Source organism: Sarcophilus harrisii, chromosome 2 (assembly GCF_902635505.1).
Source record: "Sarcophilus harrisii chromosome 2, mSarHar1.11, whole genome shotgun sequence".
Taxonomy (NCBI): Eukaryota; Metazoa; Chordata; class Mammalia; order Dasyuromorphia; family Dasyuridae; genus Sarcophilus; species Sarcophilus harrisii.
This window is the reverse complement of record NC_045427.1, coordinates 532,511,266-532,530,325: the sequence shown is the minus strand read 5'-3', so window position 1 is coordinate 532,530,325 and position 19,060 is coordinate 532,511,266. Positions and strand designations below refer to the sequence as shown.

General features: G+C 32.7%; 1 protein-coding gene across 3 annotated transcripts in view; it reads left to right on the top strand.

Moving 5' to 3' along the window:
• Nucleotides 1–19,060, top strand: part of LRRC28 (leucine rich repeat containing 28) — a 174,121-nt gene that overhangs the window by 125,124 nt on the left and 29,937 nt on the right. For all 3 annotated transcript variants that reach the window (XM_031955518.1, XM_031955517.1, XM_023497364.2), the window contains exon 7: nt 11,046–11,148. In XM_031955518.1, the coding sequence (XP_031811378.1) occupies nt 11,046–11,148 (103 nt within the window). The remainder of the gene's footprint in view (nt 1–11,045; nt 11,149–19,060) is intronic.

Below are 19,060 nucleotides of genomic sequence, written 5' to 3'. Positions count from 1 at the left end.
TAGATGTTAAATATATTAAAATATAAATTAGATACAAAATAAGTATACATGACCAAACTGCTATTTTGCTGTACAAAAAGAATCAGATTCTGAAATATTGTACAATTAGCCTGGGAAGGAAATCAAAAATGCAGGTGTGCAAAAATATAGGGATTGGGAATTCAATGTAATGGTTTTTAGTCATCTCCCAGAATTCTTTCACTGGGCGTAGCTTGTTCAGTTCATTACTGTTCCATTGGAACTGATTTGGTTCATCTCATTGCTGAGGATGGCCAGGTCCATCAGAACTGGTCATCATATTGTATTGTTGTTGAAGTATATAATATAATGATCTCCTGGTCCTGCTCATTTCACTCAGCATCAGTTCGTGTAAGTCTCTCCAGGCCTTTCTGAAATCATCCTGTTGGTCATTTCTTACAGAACAATAATATTCCGTAATATTCATATACCACAATTTATTCAGCCATTCTCCAATTGATGGGCATCCACTCAGTTTCCAGTTTCTGGCCACTACAAAGAGGGCTGCCACAAACATTCGTGCATATACAGGTCCCTTTCCCTTCTTTATGATCTCTTTGGGATATAAGCCCAGTAGTAACACTGCTGGATCAAAGGGTATGCACAGTTTGATAACTTTTTGAGCATAGTTCCAAATTGCTCTCCAGAATGGTTGTATGTATTCACAGTTCCACCAACAATGTATTAGTGTCCCTGTTTTCCCACATCCCCTCCAACAATCATCATTATTTTTTCCTGTCATCTTAGCCAATCTGACAGGTGTGTAGTGGTATCTTAGAGTTGTCTTAATTTGCATTTCTCTGATTAATAATGACTTGGAGCATCTTTTTATATGGCTAGAAATAATTTCAATTTCTTCATCTGAGAATTGTCTGTTCATATCCTTTGATCATTTATCAATTGGAGAATGACTTGATTTCTTAAATATTGGAGTCAATTCTCTATATATTTTGGAAATGAGGCCTTTATCAGAGCCTTTGACTGTAAAAATATTTTCCCAGTTTATTGCTTCCCCTCTAATCTTGTCTGCATTAGTTTTGTTTGTACAAAAACTTTTCAATTTGATATAATCAAAATTTTCTATTTTGTGATCAGTAATGATCTCTAGTTCTTCTTTGGTTATAAATTCCTTCCTCTATAAACCTCTTCCACAGGTCTGAGTGGTAAACTATCCTGTGTTCCTCTAATTTATTTATAATCTCATTCTTTATGCCTAGGTCATGTACCCATTTTGACCTTATTTTGATGTATGGTGTTAAGTGTGGATCAATGCTAGTTTCTGCCATAATAGTTTCCAATTTTCCCAGCAATTTTTGTCAAACAGTAAGTTCTTATCCCAAAAGCTGGGGTCTTTGGGTTTGTCAAACACTAGGTTGCTATAGGTGTTGACTGTTTTGTCCTTTGAACCTAACCTATTCCACTGATCAACTAATCTATTCCTTAGCCAATACCAAATGATTTTGGTAACTGCTGCTCTATAATATAATTTTAGATCTGGTACAGCTAAGCCACTTCATTTGATTTTTTTTTAATCAATTCCCTTGAAATTCTTGACCTTTTGTTTTTCCACATAAATTTTGTTGTTATTTTTTCTAGGTCATTAAAATAGTTTTTGGGGAGTCTGATTGGTATAGCGCTAAGCAAATAGATTAGTTTAGGTAGTATTGTCATCTTTATTATATTTGCTCGTCCTATCCAAGAGCATTTAATATTTTTCCATTTGGTTAGATCAGACTTAATTTGTGTGAAAAATGGTTTGTAGTTTTGCTCATAAAGTTTCTGATTTTCCCTTGGCAGATAGATTCCTAAGTATTTTATACTATCAGTAGTTACTTTAAATGGAATTTCTCTTTGTAACTCTGACTGTTGGATTTTGTTAGTGATATATAAGAATGCTGATGATTTATGGGGGTTTATTTTGTATCCTGCAACTTTGCTAAAGTTGTGGATTATTTCTAATAACTTTTTAGTAGAATCTCTGAGGTTCTCTAAGGATACCATCATATCATCAGCAAAGAGTGATAATTTGGTTTCCTCATTGCTTACTCTAATTCCTTTAATCTATTTCTCAACTCTTATTGCCAAAGCTAGCATTTCTAATACAATATTGAATAGTAATGGTGATAATGGGCAGCCTTGTTTCTCTCCTGATCTTATTGGGAAGGGTTGCAGTTTTTCCCCATTACATATGATGCTTACTGATGGTTTTAAATAGATGCTGCTGATTATTTTAAGGAAAAGTCCATTTATTCCTATACTCTCAAGTGTTTTTAATAGGAATGGATGTTGGATTTTATCAAATGCTTTTTCTGCATCTACTGATAATGGTTTTCTTAATTTGGTTAAATTGGCCAAATTATATTGATAGTTTTCCTAATATTAGACAGGGCATTCCTGGTTTATATTGATCATAAATGTATTATCCTGGGGATGATTTTCTGTAGTCTTTTTGTAATATCTTTTTAATTTTAGCATCAATTTCATTAGGGAGATTGGTCTATAATTTTCTTTCTCTGTTTCAATACCTGGTTTAGGTATCATACCATTCTTTATTAAAAGGAATTTTAGGACTCCTTCATTCCCTTTTATCAAAAGATTTATATAATTGGGAATTTGTTCTTTAAATGTTTGGTAGAATTCACATGTAAATCCATCTGATCCTGGGAATTTTCTCTTGGGGAGTTGATTAATAGCTTGTTCTATTTCTTTTTTTTGAAATGGGACTATTCAAGCAATTTATTTCCTCCTCTGTTAATCTGGGAAGTCTATATTTTTGGAGGTAGTCATCCATTTCACTTAGGTTATCCAATTTATTGGCATAAAGTTAGGCAAAATAACTCCTTATTATTTCTCTAATTTCCTCTTCATTGGTGGAAAGTTCTCCCTTTCATTTTTAAGACTACTAATTTCATTTTCCTCCCTCCTTTTTCTAATCAGATTTACCAAAGGCTTATCTATTTTATTGGTTTTCTCATAGAACCAACTCTTAGTTTTATTTAGTTCAATAGTTTTTTTTACTTTCAATATTATTAATTTCTCCTTTTAACTTTATAATTTCAAATTTAGTATTTGATTGGGGGTTTTTAATTTGGTCTTGTTTTAGTTTTTTTAGTTGCAAGCTCAATTCTTCTCTTTCTCTGTTTTATTCAAGTAAGCCTTTAAGGATATAAAATTTCCTCTTATTACCGCTTTGGCTGCATCCCACAAATTTTGGTGTGATGTCTCATTGTCATTATCTTGAGTGAAATTATTAATTGTATCTTATAATCTGCTGTTTCACCCAATCATTCTTTGATTGTTTAGTTTCAATTACTTTTGGTCTATTTTCTTCTTGTTGAATGTGTTTTATTGCATCTGATGTGAAAAAAGCATTTCTTTTCTCCTTCTTGCATTTAGTTTTAGGTCTTTATGTCCTAATAATGGTCGTTTTGAATAGGTTCCATGAACTGCTGAGAAGAAAGTTATTCCTTTCTATCTCCATTCAATTTTCTCAAAGATCTAACAACCTAATTTTCTAATATTCATTTACCTCAAATTTCTTTCTTTTTGTTTGTGGTTTGTTTGTCTAATTCGGGTGCAAGGTTAGATCTCCCAAATTTACAGTTTGTTGTCTATTTCTTCCAACTCTTCTTTCCTTTGGAAGTTGGATTATACACTTTGTATATGTTTTATATTGATTTGCTTCATTGTCTATACCCTTTAAAGATGTAGTTTCCTTCCTTATTCCTTTTAATTAGATCAATTTTTTGCTTTTTGATCTGGATAAGGATGGCTACCTTTCTTTTTTTTTTTTCACCAAACATAATAGATTTTTCCAGCCACTTTTACTCTGTGTGTATTTTCTTTTAAATGTGTTTCTTGTAAACCTATTTTAGGGTTCATTTTTCTGTCTGCTATCTGCCCCTCTTTTATGGGAGGTTCATCCCATTCACATTCGTTAAATTACTAATTCTGCATTTCTTTTTCCTAATACCCCAGATTATTTTGCTTTCTTGCTCCCCAATCTTCCCCTTTTAAACTTATTGTCCCCTTGTATCAGGCCTCCCCTCTTTGTCCCCCTCCCCCTTTGATCTTTTCCCCTTTCTTGTCCGTTTTTATTCTTTTTCTTTTTCTTTTCCTCTCCCCTTTTTAATGGGCAAGAAATTTTCTCTAAAACAAGTATGTAAATTATTTTCTCTTTAAACTCTGATGATAAGATTCCACAATGTTCCTCCCCCCTCTAAATTCCCTCAGATTATCGTTTCCTTTCCTCTTCGTGGGATGTGGTTTTCTTTTTATCCCCCCCCACCTTTCGCTCATCCCTTTTCCATATCCTTCCCTTTTTTTTTATCGTAAAATCAAATTTACATGTAGTCTTTTTTATATCCCAAACAAATACAATTCTCAAAGGTTTTTTACCTTTTCTGCATCACGGTCCTATGGTTGAGATAAAATTTTTTTTTATTCTGGGTTTTCCTTAGAAAAATGGAATTCATTTGTTTTTAAATATCTTCTTCCCTGAAGAAGGCAGCCAGTCTTAGGTGATCATATTGTGGCACCTTTATTTAAATTGTTTTTTTCTGACTGTTAAAATTTTTTCCTTAATCTGATAGCGAAATTTGGTCCTTTCCTTGGGGTTTTTATTTTGGTCTTTTTCAAAGGTGTTCAATAATTCTTTCAATCCTATTTTACCTTCTGATCTATTACATCTGGGCAGTTCCGTGTTTTTTAATATAGGCTCTTTTTCATCAAATTTTTAGAAATCAAAGTCCTTAGATTATCTCTCCTAGATCTATTTTAATCTATTTTTTTCAATAAATTTTTATGTTTTTTTCTAATTTTTTCTTTTTTTTGTTTTGTTTGACTATTTTGATGTCTCAATGAATCATCATTTCATTTTATTCTGTTTTAGTAGTTATTTTTCATCTTATTTTTTACTTCTTTCTTATAGGTCAATTGAGTTTTAAATGAATTGTTTTGCTCTTGATTTTTTCCATTTCCTAATTTTTTTTTAGTGAATTATTTTCTTTTCAATTCCAGATCCTACTTTCTTCGGTTCTTTGTCTTTAATTTACAAATCTTACTTTCCAAGTTTTTTTCTTTTTCAATTCATAAATTTTTTTCCTACTTCTGGGGTTTTATCTTTTCAATTCCTTTTTCAGGAAATTTTGCCTCTTTAAACTTCTCTTTTCCCATTTTCTTCTCTCTCTTTTGGATTTTAATGGTCTCTTCTTAAAGAGCATTATGTAAAGGGAAATAACATTCCCCTTTGTGGTATTTCTGGTCCTGTTTTTTAGTCTCTTAGTTTGAACCTCTCTTTTCTGTATAAACTGTTGATCATTCTTTTTATTTTTTTTCATTTTTAAAAAAGTTTGGGTACCTTCTAGGCAAGGGGTTACCCTCTGCAGGCAGGAAGGATGTAAATGGCTTATGGCTCCCAGGTTGGGAGTGCTCTTGAATTCCCCTTCCCCAATAGGTGGTTTGCATGAAATTAAAGGCCCCAGGGCTTGTGGTTTGGTGCCCTAAGGCTGGACTAAGTGGTAAAGTTCCTCCCCAGGCCAGAGCCCTTTGTGGGGCTGGGTTTGAAAACCCCAGCAGAATTTCGGCTCTACGGAAGTCTGGCCCTGGGAAATCCCCCTAGGAAGCTCCTATTCCCCAAAGGCCCCCTGTGTAGATTAGGTAACCTGGGCTGTGTCCTCCTGCTGTGCAGGTTGGCAGCTGCTCCAAGGAAAAGCCCCATACTGCCGGTTGGGGCTGGGAGCTTGTGCTGCAATCTGTGCTCGCACTTCCAGTTTGGGGCTCTGCTCCGAGCCTTAGTTCTCTCCCTGCTTGTGCTGATCTCCCCCCCAGCCCCGAGGACAAACCTTTTCTGGTGAGACTCCAAATTTTCTTCAGCTGGTGAGTTGTTATATTTCTAATCTTTATGAATTGTAGCAGTCAAGCCTATTTTTGAGGCTCGATATAATATTGATAAAGAGGGTAAGAGAAGAGCTTAGAAAATCCCATGTGCCTTCTCCACCATCTTGGCTCCACCCCCGGATTTTTTTCTTAAGTTATTTGTTGATGGCTTGTTCAATTTCTTTTTTCTAAAATAGAATTATTTAAATATTTTAGTTCCTCATCTATTAATCTGGGCACTTTACATTTTTGTAAATATTCATCCATTTCATTTAGATTATCAAATACATTTGGGCAAAAATATCTCCTAATTATTGCTTTAATTTGCTCTTCATTGGTAGTAAATTTAGCCTTTTCATTTTTGATACTGGAAGTTTTGTGGGGAGGGAGTTAAATCAAATTCATTAATGATTGATCTCTTTTATTGGTTTGAAATATTAATTTTATTAGTTCAATTATTTTCTTGCTTTCAGTTTTATTAATCTCTCCTTTAATTTTCAGGATTTTCAATTTAGTATTTAATTGGTGATTGGTTTGCTCTTTTTCTAGTTTTTTTTTTTTTTCAGTTCCATGCCCAATTCATTGATTTGATCTTTTCCTAGTTTATTATGTAAGAATTTAGAGATTTTGATTTTCCCCTAAGTACTGCTTTGGCTGCATCTCATAAGTTTTGGTATGTTGTCTCATTGTTTTCATTCTCTTCAATGAAATTAATGACTGTTTCAATTATATTTTGTTTGATCCATTCATTCTTTAGAATCAGATTATTTAGTTTCTAATTAATTTTAATCTTTGTATGTCACTTTATTAAATGTAATTTTATTGCATCATGATCTGAAAATGATGCGTTTAATATTTTTGCCTTTCTACAATTGATTGTGGGAGTTTAATGCCTAATATATGATTAATTTTGGGGTAGGTGCAACATACCACTGAGAAAAAAGTATATTCCTTTTTATCCCCATTCAGTTTTCTCCAGAGTCTATTGTATCTAACTTTTCTAAAAATCCACTCTCTTCCATTACTTTCTTTGTTTATTTTGTGGTTAGATTTATCTAGTTATGAGATGGAAAAGTTGAGATTCCCCACTAGAATAGTTTTAATGTCTTTTTCCTTCTGTAACATTTAATTTTTCCTTTAGAAATTTGGATACTATACCATTTTGTGTATATATGTTAGTATTGATATTATTTCATTACTTATGGTACCTTTTAGCAAGACATAATTTCTTTCTCTGTCTCTTTTAATTAAATCTGTTTTTGCTTTTTGCTTTCTCTGAGATCATGATTCTCAGTCCTGCTTTTTTTTTTTTTTTTAACTTCAGCTTAAACATTATATATTCTGGTCCAGCCTTTTACCTTTACTCTTTGTGTGTGTGTCTATTTCAGATGCGTTTCTTATAAACAACATGTTGTAGGATCCTGCTATTTTGGTTTCTTTTTTTATAATCTACTTTGTTATCCACTTCTCTTTAATGGGTGATTTCATCCCATTGACATTCACAGTTATGATTACTAACTATGTAGTTCCTTTTATCCTATTTTTTCACCTGTTTATACTTCTTTCTCTCTCTTTTCATTCTGTCCCTCCTCACCAATGTTTTACTTGTGACCATTTCCTTCCTCAATCTGCCCTCCCTTCAATCAGCTCCCCCATTTGTGTCCCTTTTGTTTCTTACTTTACTATAGGGTAAGATAGACTTCTATATCCAACAAAGTATATACGTTATTATCTGAGCCAAATTTGATGCAAATAAGATTCAAGAATTCTTACCTCATTCTTCTTTCTCTCCACCATAATTGATCTTTCACATCTCTTCATGTTATATAATTTACTGTGTTCTGTCTCTTCCTTTAGTGCAGTTTTTTCTCACCCCTTAAATTGTTTTATTATGTCTCATCAAAGTCAACTTATGCCCACATCCTCTTCTCTAAAAATACTAACTGTCCTAATACAGTCCTTAAGTATTATTTTCCCATGTAGGGATAGAAACAGTTTAATATTATTGAATAATTACATGTTTGTTTTTTCTTTTTATACTTCTCTGGAGTCTAATGTTTGAAATTTGAATTTTCTCTTTAGCTCTGGTCACTACATCAGGAATGTTTTAAAGGCACCTATTTCATTGAATATCCATTTTTCCCTTGAAAGATTATGCTCAGTTTTGTTAGGTGGTTGCTTCTTAGTTGAAATCCAAACTCCTTTGGATTTGGAGTAAGCTTTCTACTCCTTTAAAGTAGAAGCTGTTAAACCCTGTGTAATCCTGGCTGTGATTCCTGATTTATTTCTTTTTGAATGTTTTCAGTATTTTTTCTTTGATTTGGAGTTCTGGAATTTAGCTATAATATTTCTGGGAGTTTTCCTTTTGGTATCAGTTTTATGAGTAATTGAAACAATCACTATTTCACCCTCTTGGTTCTAGAATATGAGAACAGTTTTCCTTGAAAATTGTTTTGTTTTGTTTTGATCTTCCCTGTCACCATAGTAACTTTCTACGGTCAGGATTATTTATTTTGTTTGTTTGTTTTGCTCATTATTCAAATTCTGTTTCTTGACTTTTAAAATTAAACTCTGTTTCTGGGTTATAGGGGGCACTTCCCCAAGCTGCTTTTTAAAATTTGTTTAAAAAAAAATCTCTACAGCAAAATAACTATTAGGACATGTATACCTATATTGTATTTAATTTATACTTTAACATATTTAACATGTATTGGTCACCCTGCCATCGGGGGGAGGGAATGGGGGGAAGGAAGGGAAAAATTGGAACAAAAGGTTTGGCAATTGTCAATGCTATAAAATTATCCATGCATATATACTTGTAAATAAAAAGCTATAATAATAAAAAAAAATTCTCAATAGTACTTTATTTTTCCAAATGCATGCATTAATTTTTCCATATCTCCTCAACTTTTGTCATTCTCTTTTTCTGCCATATTAGCCAATCTAAAAGATGTTAGTACTGCAAAATTGTTTCAATGTGCATTTCTCCAATCATTTTTTTTAATATGGTTATACATAGCTTTGATTATTTCATCTGGAAACTGTTTATATTGATTGACTATCAACTGGGGAATAGCTCTTATTTTTACAAATTTGACTCATTTCTCTATACATTTGAGAGATGAGACCTTTATCATAGAAACTTGCCTCAAAATTTTTTTTCACAGTCATGATTGCTAACTTATTTCCCTCACACTACTTCTCTCCTGTTTATTCTATTTTTCTTTCCTGACTAATACCTCCTTCCATTCACCTTCCCTTTTAAGAGTACCCTCCCCCTTTTCATACTTTTAAGATTTCCATTTTTGAGGGGTAAATTTTGAGAAATAAATATACATTTTCAAAACAAACTACTGTTAACCAGAAGTAACAATTCCACAAAATATGGGGAGTAATTTGATTTATTACAAAAGAAAGAAACATCCATGTGGGAACATCTTATGACAAGAATTCCATCCTGTAGACAATGTCTTGTATGTTGATGGGATACCACAGAAAGAAGAGATCACACAAAATCTCATTAGCTTTTTTGGCTCCTGTATTATATTTACGGTCAACCTGCAGTAGACTAAAATCTTCAGGTATTTTTCAGATAAATTGCTTTCTACCTACACCATTTCTAATATTGTACTTATGAAAATGATTGTTCTAATCTACATATAAGACTTTGCTTTAAACACATTAAATTTCATCTAAGATTTGGCCCACTAATCTAAGCTCGCAAAGTCATTTTGAATCCTAAATCCATTATCTGTAATCTATCTCTCTCATATTTCTGCCATCTGCAAATTTTATGTCTACATTTTTAATCTAAGTGATAAAACTATGAAGTAATAGAGGACTAAGGACAGGTCTCTTGGCACTCTACTAGAGATAATCTTTCAAGATGACATCATACTTTATTAAGGACTACTCTTTGTCTCCTGCCATTCAACCAGTTCCAAATCTACTAAACAGTGCTATTTACTTATGTCACCCCTCTTCATCTAGTCCAACATGATATTTTTAATGAAGCCATGCTGGTATTTCTCCATGCATTGCTTCTTTTTCTAGATATTCATTAACTACTTAGAATTTTTCCCAGAATCATTATCAAACTTAGATTATAGAATCCATCTACTTAAGGAAAAAATGCACATAGTAAGTACAACAAAGGAAACAGCCCAGTAGAATCTTTTATCTATCTTATCCTTTTTGAACAAAGTAAACCCTTTTAGAGTCATATTCCAATTTTATATCCTTAATAACCATTTTGTAAGTTTTTATATGGTGCTATAATAAGTTTTATTATTGTCAATAGCACAAAAAAGGGAGTGATAAAAAAAGAACACTGGATTAGAAGTCAGGAAAGATCTACTTTCCAGTTTTATTTTTGACAGGTACAAGCTTTGTGATTAAGGACAATTCATTTAACCTTTTTGAGTATCAGTTGCCTTGCCTAAAAAAAAATTGTTCATAAGATATATGTAAAATACTTTGCAAACCTTAAAGTAATATACACGTTAGTCATTATTATTGGTAGAATATAAACTGTTTGAGGGGAGAGTCTTTCATTTATATCTTTACATCCTTAATGTCTAAGTCGGTTCCTTTCATATAGATGCTTAATTAATATTTCTTGAATTGAACATGGAGACCAATACTATTTCATATTCTTTTCTACAATTACTTTTAAAATCTGGAATAAAGGTACATTTTAATAACATTTACTCTGTTTCGTATTATATCTTATTTGGTATTTGTTTTTTGTCATTAAAAGAGAAAAATAATGACAGCATTTGGGGACCTTACCATCTAGTCCAAGTCTCCTTGTTTACAGAAACTCACAAAGATTATGGGACTTGCTCAGGGTCTTCCACTATGTAAATGACAGAACCAGGACTCAGGATCATAGATTGGAAGAAGAAGGAGACATAAAGGCCTTCTAGTATGGCACCTTTGTTTTATATAGGAAGAAACAAATAGAAAGATATTAGTACAATATGCACAAGACTACATAAGTCATAAGGGGCACAGTGGGAGATGGATACAATTATTCTGATTCCAAGTCTAGTATTCTTTTCACTATACCTTCCTAAGGAAAGTCTAGATCCAATCTTCCTTTCATCACACCAGAGATACCACTCTTATCATATCTTTTTTTGCCTCAGATTTAGGTCGATCTCGAGAACTACAATATGTATATGTGGATAACAACATTCACCTGAAAGGCCTGCCTTCCTATTTGTATAATAAGGTCATCGGTTGCAGTGGGTAAGATTTATTTCATATTTTATATGATAATTTAGCTTTTTATGGGCAATTTTATTTCTGCTTTATTAATCAATAATTGTATAACTCCAAAAATCTCTGCTATTGATAATTATGATATGAGATATTTTTCATCAATATAATATAGTTAAAAACAAAAAAAGGATAGAATTTCATATGTAAACATTTTATAGCATTAAACATTTGGCTTAGATATTAGCCTATTTAGAATATTTCCTGGACAAAAGAAAATAATTTCAGATTACTACAAATTCACAAACTCACTGAATTTAGAAAATCTAACATGAATTTATAATTTTCTTCCTGTGCAATACTGCAGAATATCTTTACAACAATTGATAGTGTATCATCTAGTACCATATGTGCTGGAACCATTTTAAAATTAACATATTAAATATTGCCCCAATACAGAACTTCATTCTAGTAAGCCAGAATGATCACCAGCTAGCTACCTAGGATCAACATCGGTGCCTTTTGGTAAAACAACAAAAAAAGTGTATTGCTAATCAGGTTTGGGGGAAAAAATTGCTTCAGTCTTGGCACTTAAGGAGAAATCAACAATGTCCATATTTGATTCTATTAAATCTTTGGCTACTTTAGTTCCTCTCACATGCATACCATAGTGGTCTTACTATCATCTATTCAAGTCTGAACAAGCCATTTATCCCTCACTTGATCAATGTGTGGCTAACCTACAACTTAAATCTCCCAAAATGCTAGATATTGTGTAAACAGAGAAGAAAGGGAAAGTCTTTTTGAAGAGGCAAGTTAGATATGTGTATTTAACAATTGTATGTTAGATGGGAATTTCATGTTATGTTTGTCCATTTGTATAGCAACTATGTGAATATTATCTTTATTTTTGTGCTAGAAATTAAGGACATGGAAAAATAGCATAATTCAGATTTGTCAATTTACTCAAAACTAATATAATGTTAGTGACTGAAACAAAGTTAGAATTTCTAGAATCTTGATTTCAGAATGTGGTTCAAAAACACAGAATTACCTAATTCATAATTAGACACAAGTTAATTGCAAATGGTTGATTTGGAATGTATTAGTTCTTTAGTATATTTTCTATTTTAAAAAATTATAGCACATTGTATTATTTTTATTATTTTTACGTTATAATATTAACTAGAAATTAAAATTTTAGAGCATTTGCATAAATAGACAATGAAATTGATCATCCAAAGATCATTTTTCCAATTGTCTTTTTTATATAAAGAAAGAACATGAACATTTTTTTTTAACATGGAAAATAAACAATTGTAATTGTTGGATTTTAGAAAATGTCTTGCTTAAGTGAATTTTGTATGTTAAATTTTTATCACTCCAACATATCTTTATATTCTTGAGGCAATAATCCTATAGCTTCTTGAGTTATGTTAGCAAAATATAAGCTCTATGAGGCATTTTGCAGTTACAAAGTCTTCAAATGTCAACTCGGCAATTTGCCTTTTGTCCAAGGAGAAGCTAGCCCAAATGTGTGGTAATTATTTTTTGTTATTTAACTATAGCCAATTCTCAGAAACTACATATTAAATTGTAGAGGACCTGTGATCAATGTCAGAGAAATAGTATACTGAAAAAGTGTATTCTGGAAATATTTTTAAAGTTTGTCATCCTCATAAACAACATACTCATGTAGCACTTTACAGTTTACAAAATGTATCATGTGTAATCTGTAAGCTTATTTAATGATCTTAACAACCCATGAGGGGGGGTCGGTAGTATGTCATTATCTTCATTTTATTAATCAGAAAACTGAGAATTTAAAAATGTTGTTACTTGTTCATGATTAGACCATTAATTGGCAGAGTTAAGACACAACCTAGTTCTTCTGACATCTAATTCATTTTTCTTCTATTATACCACAGCAGTTTACATGACAACATAAATATATTGCTAACAGAAAACATAAAAAATTCATAGAAAAAAATAACTAATTGTGTAAATATACTAGGCACCTACATCCTTTAATGCACTAAATAATGATTACAGAATTATAGACTTAGAGGTCAAAGGGACCTTCAAGGTCATCAAATTTAACTCTTTTTATTTTACGGGAATTAAACTTAGGCAGTAGTATGCTAGTAAGTGCTTGGCAACTAACTCTGGAAATAGATTCAGGAGACATGTTTAAGTTTAATTTGTATTATTCACATTTTCCTAATCATTTTTTAAAGTCTGGACAATTAAGCAAACAACTGATTTATTGTCATTGCTACTTTCTAATGTGTAAAAATTTAATAGGCAATTTTCACAAGCCATTATGAACTGACTGAATCTAAATCTTCTTGATTCCCACTCTCTTATCCAGCTAGCCAATAAGAATATACTTTAAATAAATCTTTGAATACAATAATTGATGAAAGGAGGGAGATAAAGGATGGTGGGGCACAAAGGGTGAGACTATAGGAGTAGAATGTTTCCTGATTTACCTAAGATTATGGCAGGGTTTCAGAGGAACTATGAACTGGATGGGGGGAAAAAGCATTATTTCTTTATTTTCACTAACATCTGACTAAAATTTGACATTTCCTTTAGTTATGAATATAAGCAACAAAACATTATCAGACTTCCAAAGAGATCCATGGCAAACAAAAAGATTAAATACTCCAGAACTAAACAATCTATTATATTCCCTTCTAGTTCTATGATTGTGTGGCACTATCCATGCACTATCTTTTGTAAAATTTGTTTTATTTTATATCATGCTTTGTAGTAACAAAGTAATTTAAATATAAATGATTTCCGTTTTAAATAATTTTCAATAGATGTTCCACATTCACTCCCAACAGTAATATTAGTAGCAGCTCTATCCCCATTGAAGTAGTGAATTAAAATACTTTTTTTAGTAGCCAGATGATGCATGATATTTTTACAATTTTTCTTTGGCATTTGGTTCAGAGCTTGAACCAATTCAGAGACCATTGCATAGCAGAAATTTATATTGAAATATATAAGGTGTTTCAAAGTATAAATCTTCCTTAGGATTTATTTTTATTTTTAAATTTGTTTCTCCCACTGAAGGAAAACAACAAAAAATAAAGCCTCTTTAAACAGGAATCCTCCAACTACTGCCTGGCCCGCGGGCCAGATGCGGCAGCTGAGGAAGATTATCCCCCTCACCTAGGGCTATGAAGTTTCTTTATTTAAAGGCCCACAAAACAAAGTTTTTGTTTTTACTATAGTCGGGTCCTCCAACAGTCTGAGGAACAGTGAACTGTTTAAAGTTCTGTTTTAAACAGTAAACTGTTTAAAATTTAAAGTTAAATTTAAAAAGTTTGAGGACCCCTGCGTCTAGTACATAGTTGAATAATACAGGAAAACAAATTCTCACCTTGGTCTGGTCTGAAAATGTATATCTTCTGCATTTTAAGCTTCTCTTTGCATCTGTCAAGAGGTAAATGGCATGTTTCGTCTTCATTCTTTTGGACTTGTGACAAAATTTTGAAATCTTTAACCATCTGCTCTCTCTTTCCCCCTCTTCTCTCCTCTTCTCTTCTCTTCTCTTCTCTTCTCTTCTCTTCTCTTCTCTTCTCTTCTCTTCTCTTCTCTTCTCTTCTCTTCTCTTCTCTTCTCCTCTTCTCTTCTTCTCTTCTCTTCTCTTCTCTTCTCTTCTCTTCTCTTCTCTTCTCTTCTCTTCTCTTCTCTTCTCTTCTCTTCTCTTCTCTTCTCTTCTCTTCTCTTCTCTTCTCTTCTCTTCTCTTCTCTTCTCTTCTCTTCTCTTCTCTTCTCTTCTCTTCTCTTCTCTTCTCTTCTCCTTTTCTCCTCTTTTCCCATATTATGTTTGCTTCTTTTCTTGTAGTTCTTCATTTATATATATATATATATATATCCCTCTTCAGGGTAAAAATTCTAAAAAAAAAATTCTCCTTAAATTAATAATTCATATATATTGTTAGATAATATATATGTATATGTATTTTGGTCTCATATCTGATGCAGCTCACAACTCAACTCCTTCTCATCCTCTATGTCATCTGTCCCTTCAGCAAGTTTTTCATTTTGCTTAAAGACTGAAATTGACTAAAATAATGTCTTCCCTTTTACTTAAGTATGTTTACATTAGTTCATTTGGTTCTATTATAGATTGTCAGACATTAAAATTAACTAGTCAACCATGAGATAATGCTACTCTTTATCTCTTTGTCATTTTTTTTTATCAATTTAAGAGATAATGAGAGTCAGTCAGGTATAGTGAATAGAAAGCCTAGCCTAGGAGATAAAAAGACCTGGCTTCAGGACCAGCTTTTTGACATATTCTGGCACACAAATCATGTAGCATTTCAGTGTCCTACGCAACTAAGACTAGCAGTTAAGAAAAGGTCTTAAGCTACATTTATAGAAGGAGTTCCCAATTCCAGTGAAATCCCAGATCTTGTCCTTTTCCCTCTCCCTAAAAGGGAACCTTAGGGGTAACATGCCTGTCTTAACTTCCTCTTGCCATCTCTCCCAGAACATCCCAGAACCCATCCCAGACAGCCAGACTAGGAACCACATGGGAGTACTCTTCTCTTGGTCTTCCTTCTTCTTTTCTTCCTTTGGCTTATGTTGTCCCAGAGTTCATCCCAAATAGCTGGATTCCTGGGAAGACCCATCAGCACAGGGACATCCCGTCCTTTTGCTTTTTTTTCTGGGAAGAAGTACCCATAAGTCATCTTGAGTTCTTTGACTTAATGTGGGTGACCTGGAAGTTACCAGTCCTATTCTGGTGTGATAGAGGATCACTAAGCTTTACTATCTACGTTGCCATTGTGTCATAAGGTTCTCAGGGCTTCATATGTTCCCCAAATCTATGTTTTACTGGATACTTTCTCCATTGTTTTCTGACCTACTTACCACAGGGCCCTCAGAACTTCTAAACCTTTCTATCTACTCTGTAGCTGAACTTTTTGTCTAATGTGTGTCTTCCACAAGAGTGAGTATCAAGCAGTCTTGCTTTTTTTCTAGTTTTCGCTTATGTTTAGCACAGTGATTGGTACAGAATATGTGTTTAATACATTTTTAATCATTTATGAAAGATCATATCTTCTCTCTGATTTCAAAAACAATTGTAGCTAAATCTTGATTCTTTAGGAAGTATTGATACTTTTTAAATTATGTAAGCTCTTTGCTTCTCCTTTTTAAAACTATTTCACTATTCATTTGTTCCTCTACCAAATGGTGGGCAGGGCAGGAAAAAGGAGAAGAAATAACATGTTGTAGCAGCCCTGAGTTTGAAAAAAACACAAACTTTTTGTTAAAGGAAGAAATAACATTGAAACTTGCATTAAGTTTTGCTCTATTTGTCTATTTAACAAACATTAGAATAAATTTGAAGTCATGTCATAGAATTTATATTTGAAAGGAACAATAGAGATCATCTATAATTATGTTAATGTAATAGCTTACATATCTATATCATTCATAAAAAAAACTTCCTCATTCTTCTACTCAAACTAGATGTTACAACTTTCCTATAGATAAGAAAACTGAAGCATATAGGGGTTATTTACCCAGGATCATACAAGTAGTAAGTAAATGTTGGCACAAGGATTCAAACCTACATTTCTCTTGGCTCTAAATCTAGTGTTTCTCCTGCATCTCACTCCTTTACAAAAAGGAATATGGCATAGCTTGATCATAAGATCCCTCTCATCACAGTATCAAAAGAAAAGAGATTTAACCATAAGATATCAATGTTTTTACTTATTGTGGCAAATGCAATGGGAAAGTAAATTTGTGGGGGGGGATTGCTGATCCTTATAGAAAATTTAGAATTTTCATAGGATCATGCAAGGAAAAAAAGAAAAGCAATAATATATAAATTTTCAAAGTGACAAAATAATGAAGTTTCAATGCTCTGAGTCCATAAATGAATCATTGCCTTTGTGTGTGTGTGTGTGTGTGTGTGTGTGTGTGTGTTTCTGATAGTATACCTACCTTCTATAAAGATTACATGGCTTCAAATACACATGTAAGTAAAGTACCTAAAATGCCTATACCTAAAAATGAAAATAAAAATGAAGAATAATTGGAAATTGAGGGAATGCCCATCAATTGGGAAATGGCTGAATAAATTATGAATGTGGTGGATATAAATGTGATGGAATACTATTTTCTATAAAAATGACAAGTGGGATTATTTCAGAACAACCTGAGAAGATGCAAAGTGAAGTGAGCAGAACAAGAACAGATACAGTAATAATAATATTATAGACTTAACTACTCTGATCAATATGGTATTCCAGGACATTTCCTTTAAAAGGACTCATGAAAAATGCTATCCACATTGAGAGAGAACTGATAAACTTTTCAGTGTTGATTGAAGCATTCTTTTTACTTAATTTTTCTTGTTTCTCTCTCTCTCACACACACACACACACACACACACACACACAAACACACACACACATACACATGCACATACACACCATGACTAATGTGAAAATATGTTTTGTATAACTTAATATGTGTAATTAATATTCATATATCTTGCCTTCTCAATTGGTGGTGGATGGATAGAATAAAGGAGTGAATCTGGAACTAAAAAATAAATTTTTTTTTTAATATCCATTCCCTTTGACCCAGAAACTATTGCTAAGGATATATTCCAAAGAAATTGTTGATAAAAGAAAAGGCTTCCTACATTTAAAAATACTTACAGCAGCCCTGTTATCAAATAATTGGAAACAAAATAGATCTTTATCTGTTGGGGAATGGTTAAACATATTGTGGTACATGCATTTATCGTGATATTGATAACTTATCAGAAACAATCAATATTATTACTACAAAGATGGAAAGACCTAAGTGAGCTGATAGAAAGTGAAGTAAGTAGGATCAAAAATATTTTATACATGACTTCAATAATTTAAATGAAATTAACTATTCCAAAAACCAAATTTTTTAAATAAAATTATAAAGAACAAGCATGACCCAAAAAGAGAACTAGAATTCACATAACTTTTATCTTAACCAATTTTTTTCCTTACTTCTTCCATCTCCTTGCAACTTTTGCAGCACTGGTTGCACTTATAATCTTTGTCCCAACTCACCGGTCAGATCAGAGTAGAGGAATTGGAATATTTCTTTTCTCCTCATTGCCTCTTATGGACTCAACCTATATCAAAGTAATTTTGCAACCTCCCTTTTGAAATTCATTCAGTCTATATGTGTCACCCAATCAAGATTCTGGTGGAGATTCTTCTTCCTTTCTCAAATAGCTCATTGCCTGGCTTTTTCTTTGTCCTTCTCTCCCCAATTCTGCCCTTATACTGTGTGATCCAACATACATATTGATGCCTCCTCAAACTCTCTGATCTTCTTGTTACTCATTTTACTCATATCCTAGTTTCTACACCTCAACCACATCTCACCTACAGACAGAAATGATTGTATCTTTGATCTTGTCAACACCATCATGTTCCTGAACCCTAAAATTCCCTTACTTGAACAAAATCTATTGTCTATCCATCTCTCCTGTCTTGTAATTCCAAATCTTGTCCTTTCACATGATAAAACCCAATCCATCTACCCATCAGTTCTTTCCTAGGGCATCATCACTTCATTGCTACAAACCTCTTTGCCATCTTGACTTTATAGCAAACCAATTCACTTCACATTTTCCTCTTTGCTTTAATCCCTTTTTCCTTGTCGTAAGAATATCCTATGGAAAAACATGTGCTTCCAGACCCTAGCCTTGGTTTACTTCTGTAATATTCTTCTCTAAAATATAATGTTCTTTGGGAGCAGGTTTCTTGGGGGGCTTCTAGAGGCAGTCTTCCTTTCGGTTCAGAGTAATCACCCCAAATGCAGCCAGGAGTTAAAGTCCAAATTCTTTATTGTTTCCTTTGAAGTCTTGTCTCTTTTCCTTGGGCCCAGTTAGCTTTCTTAGAGGCCTATA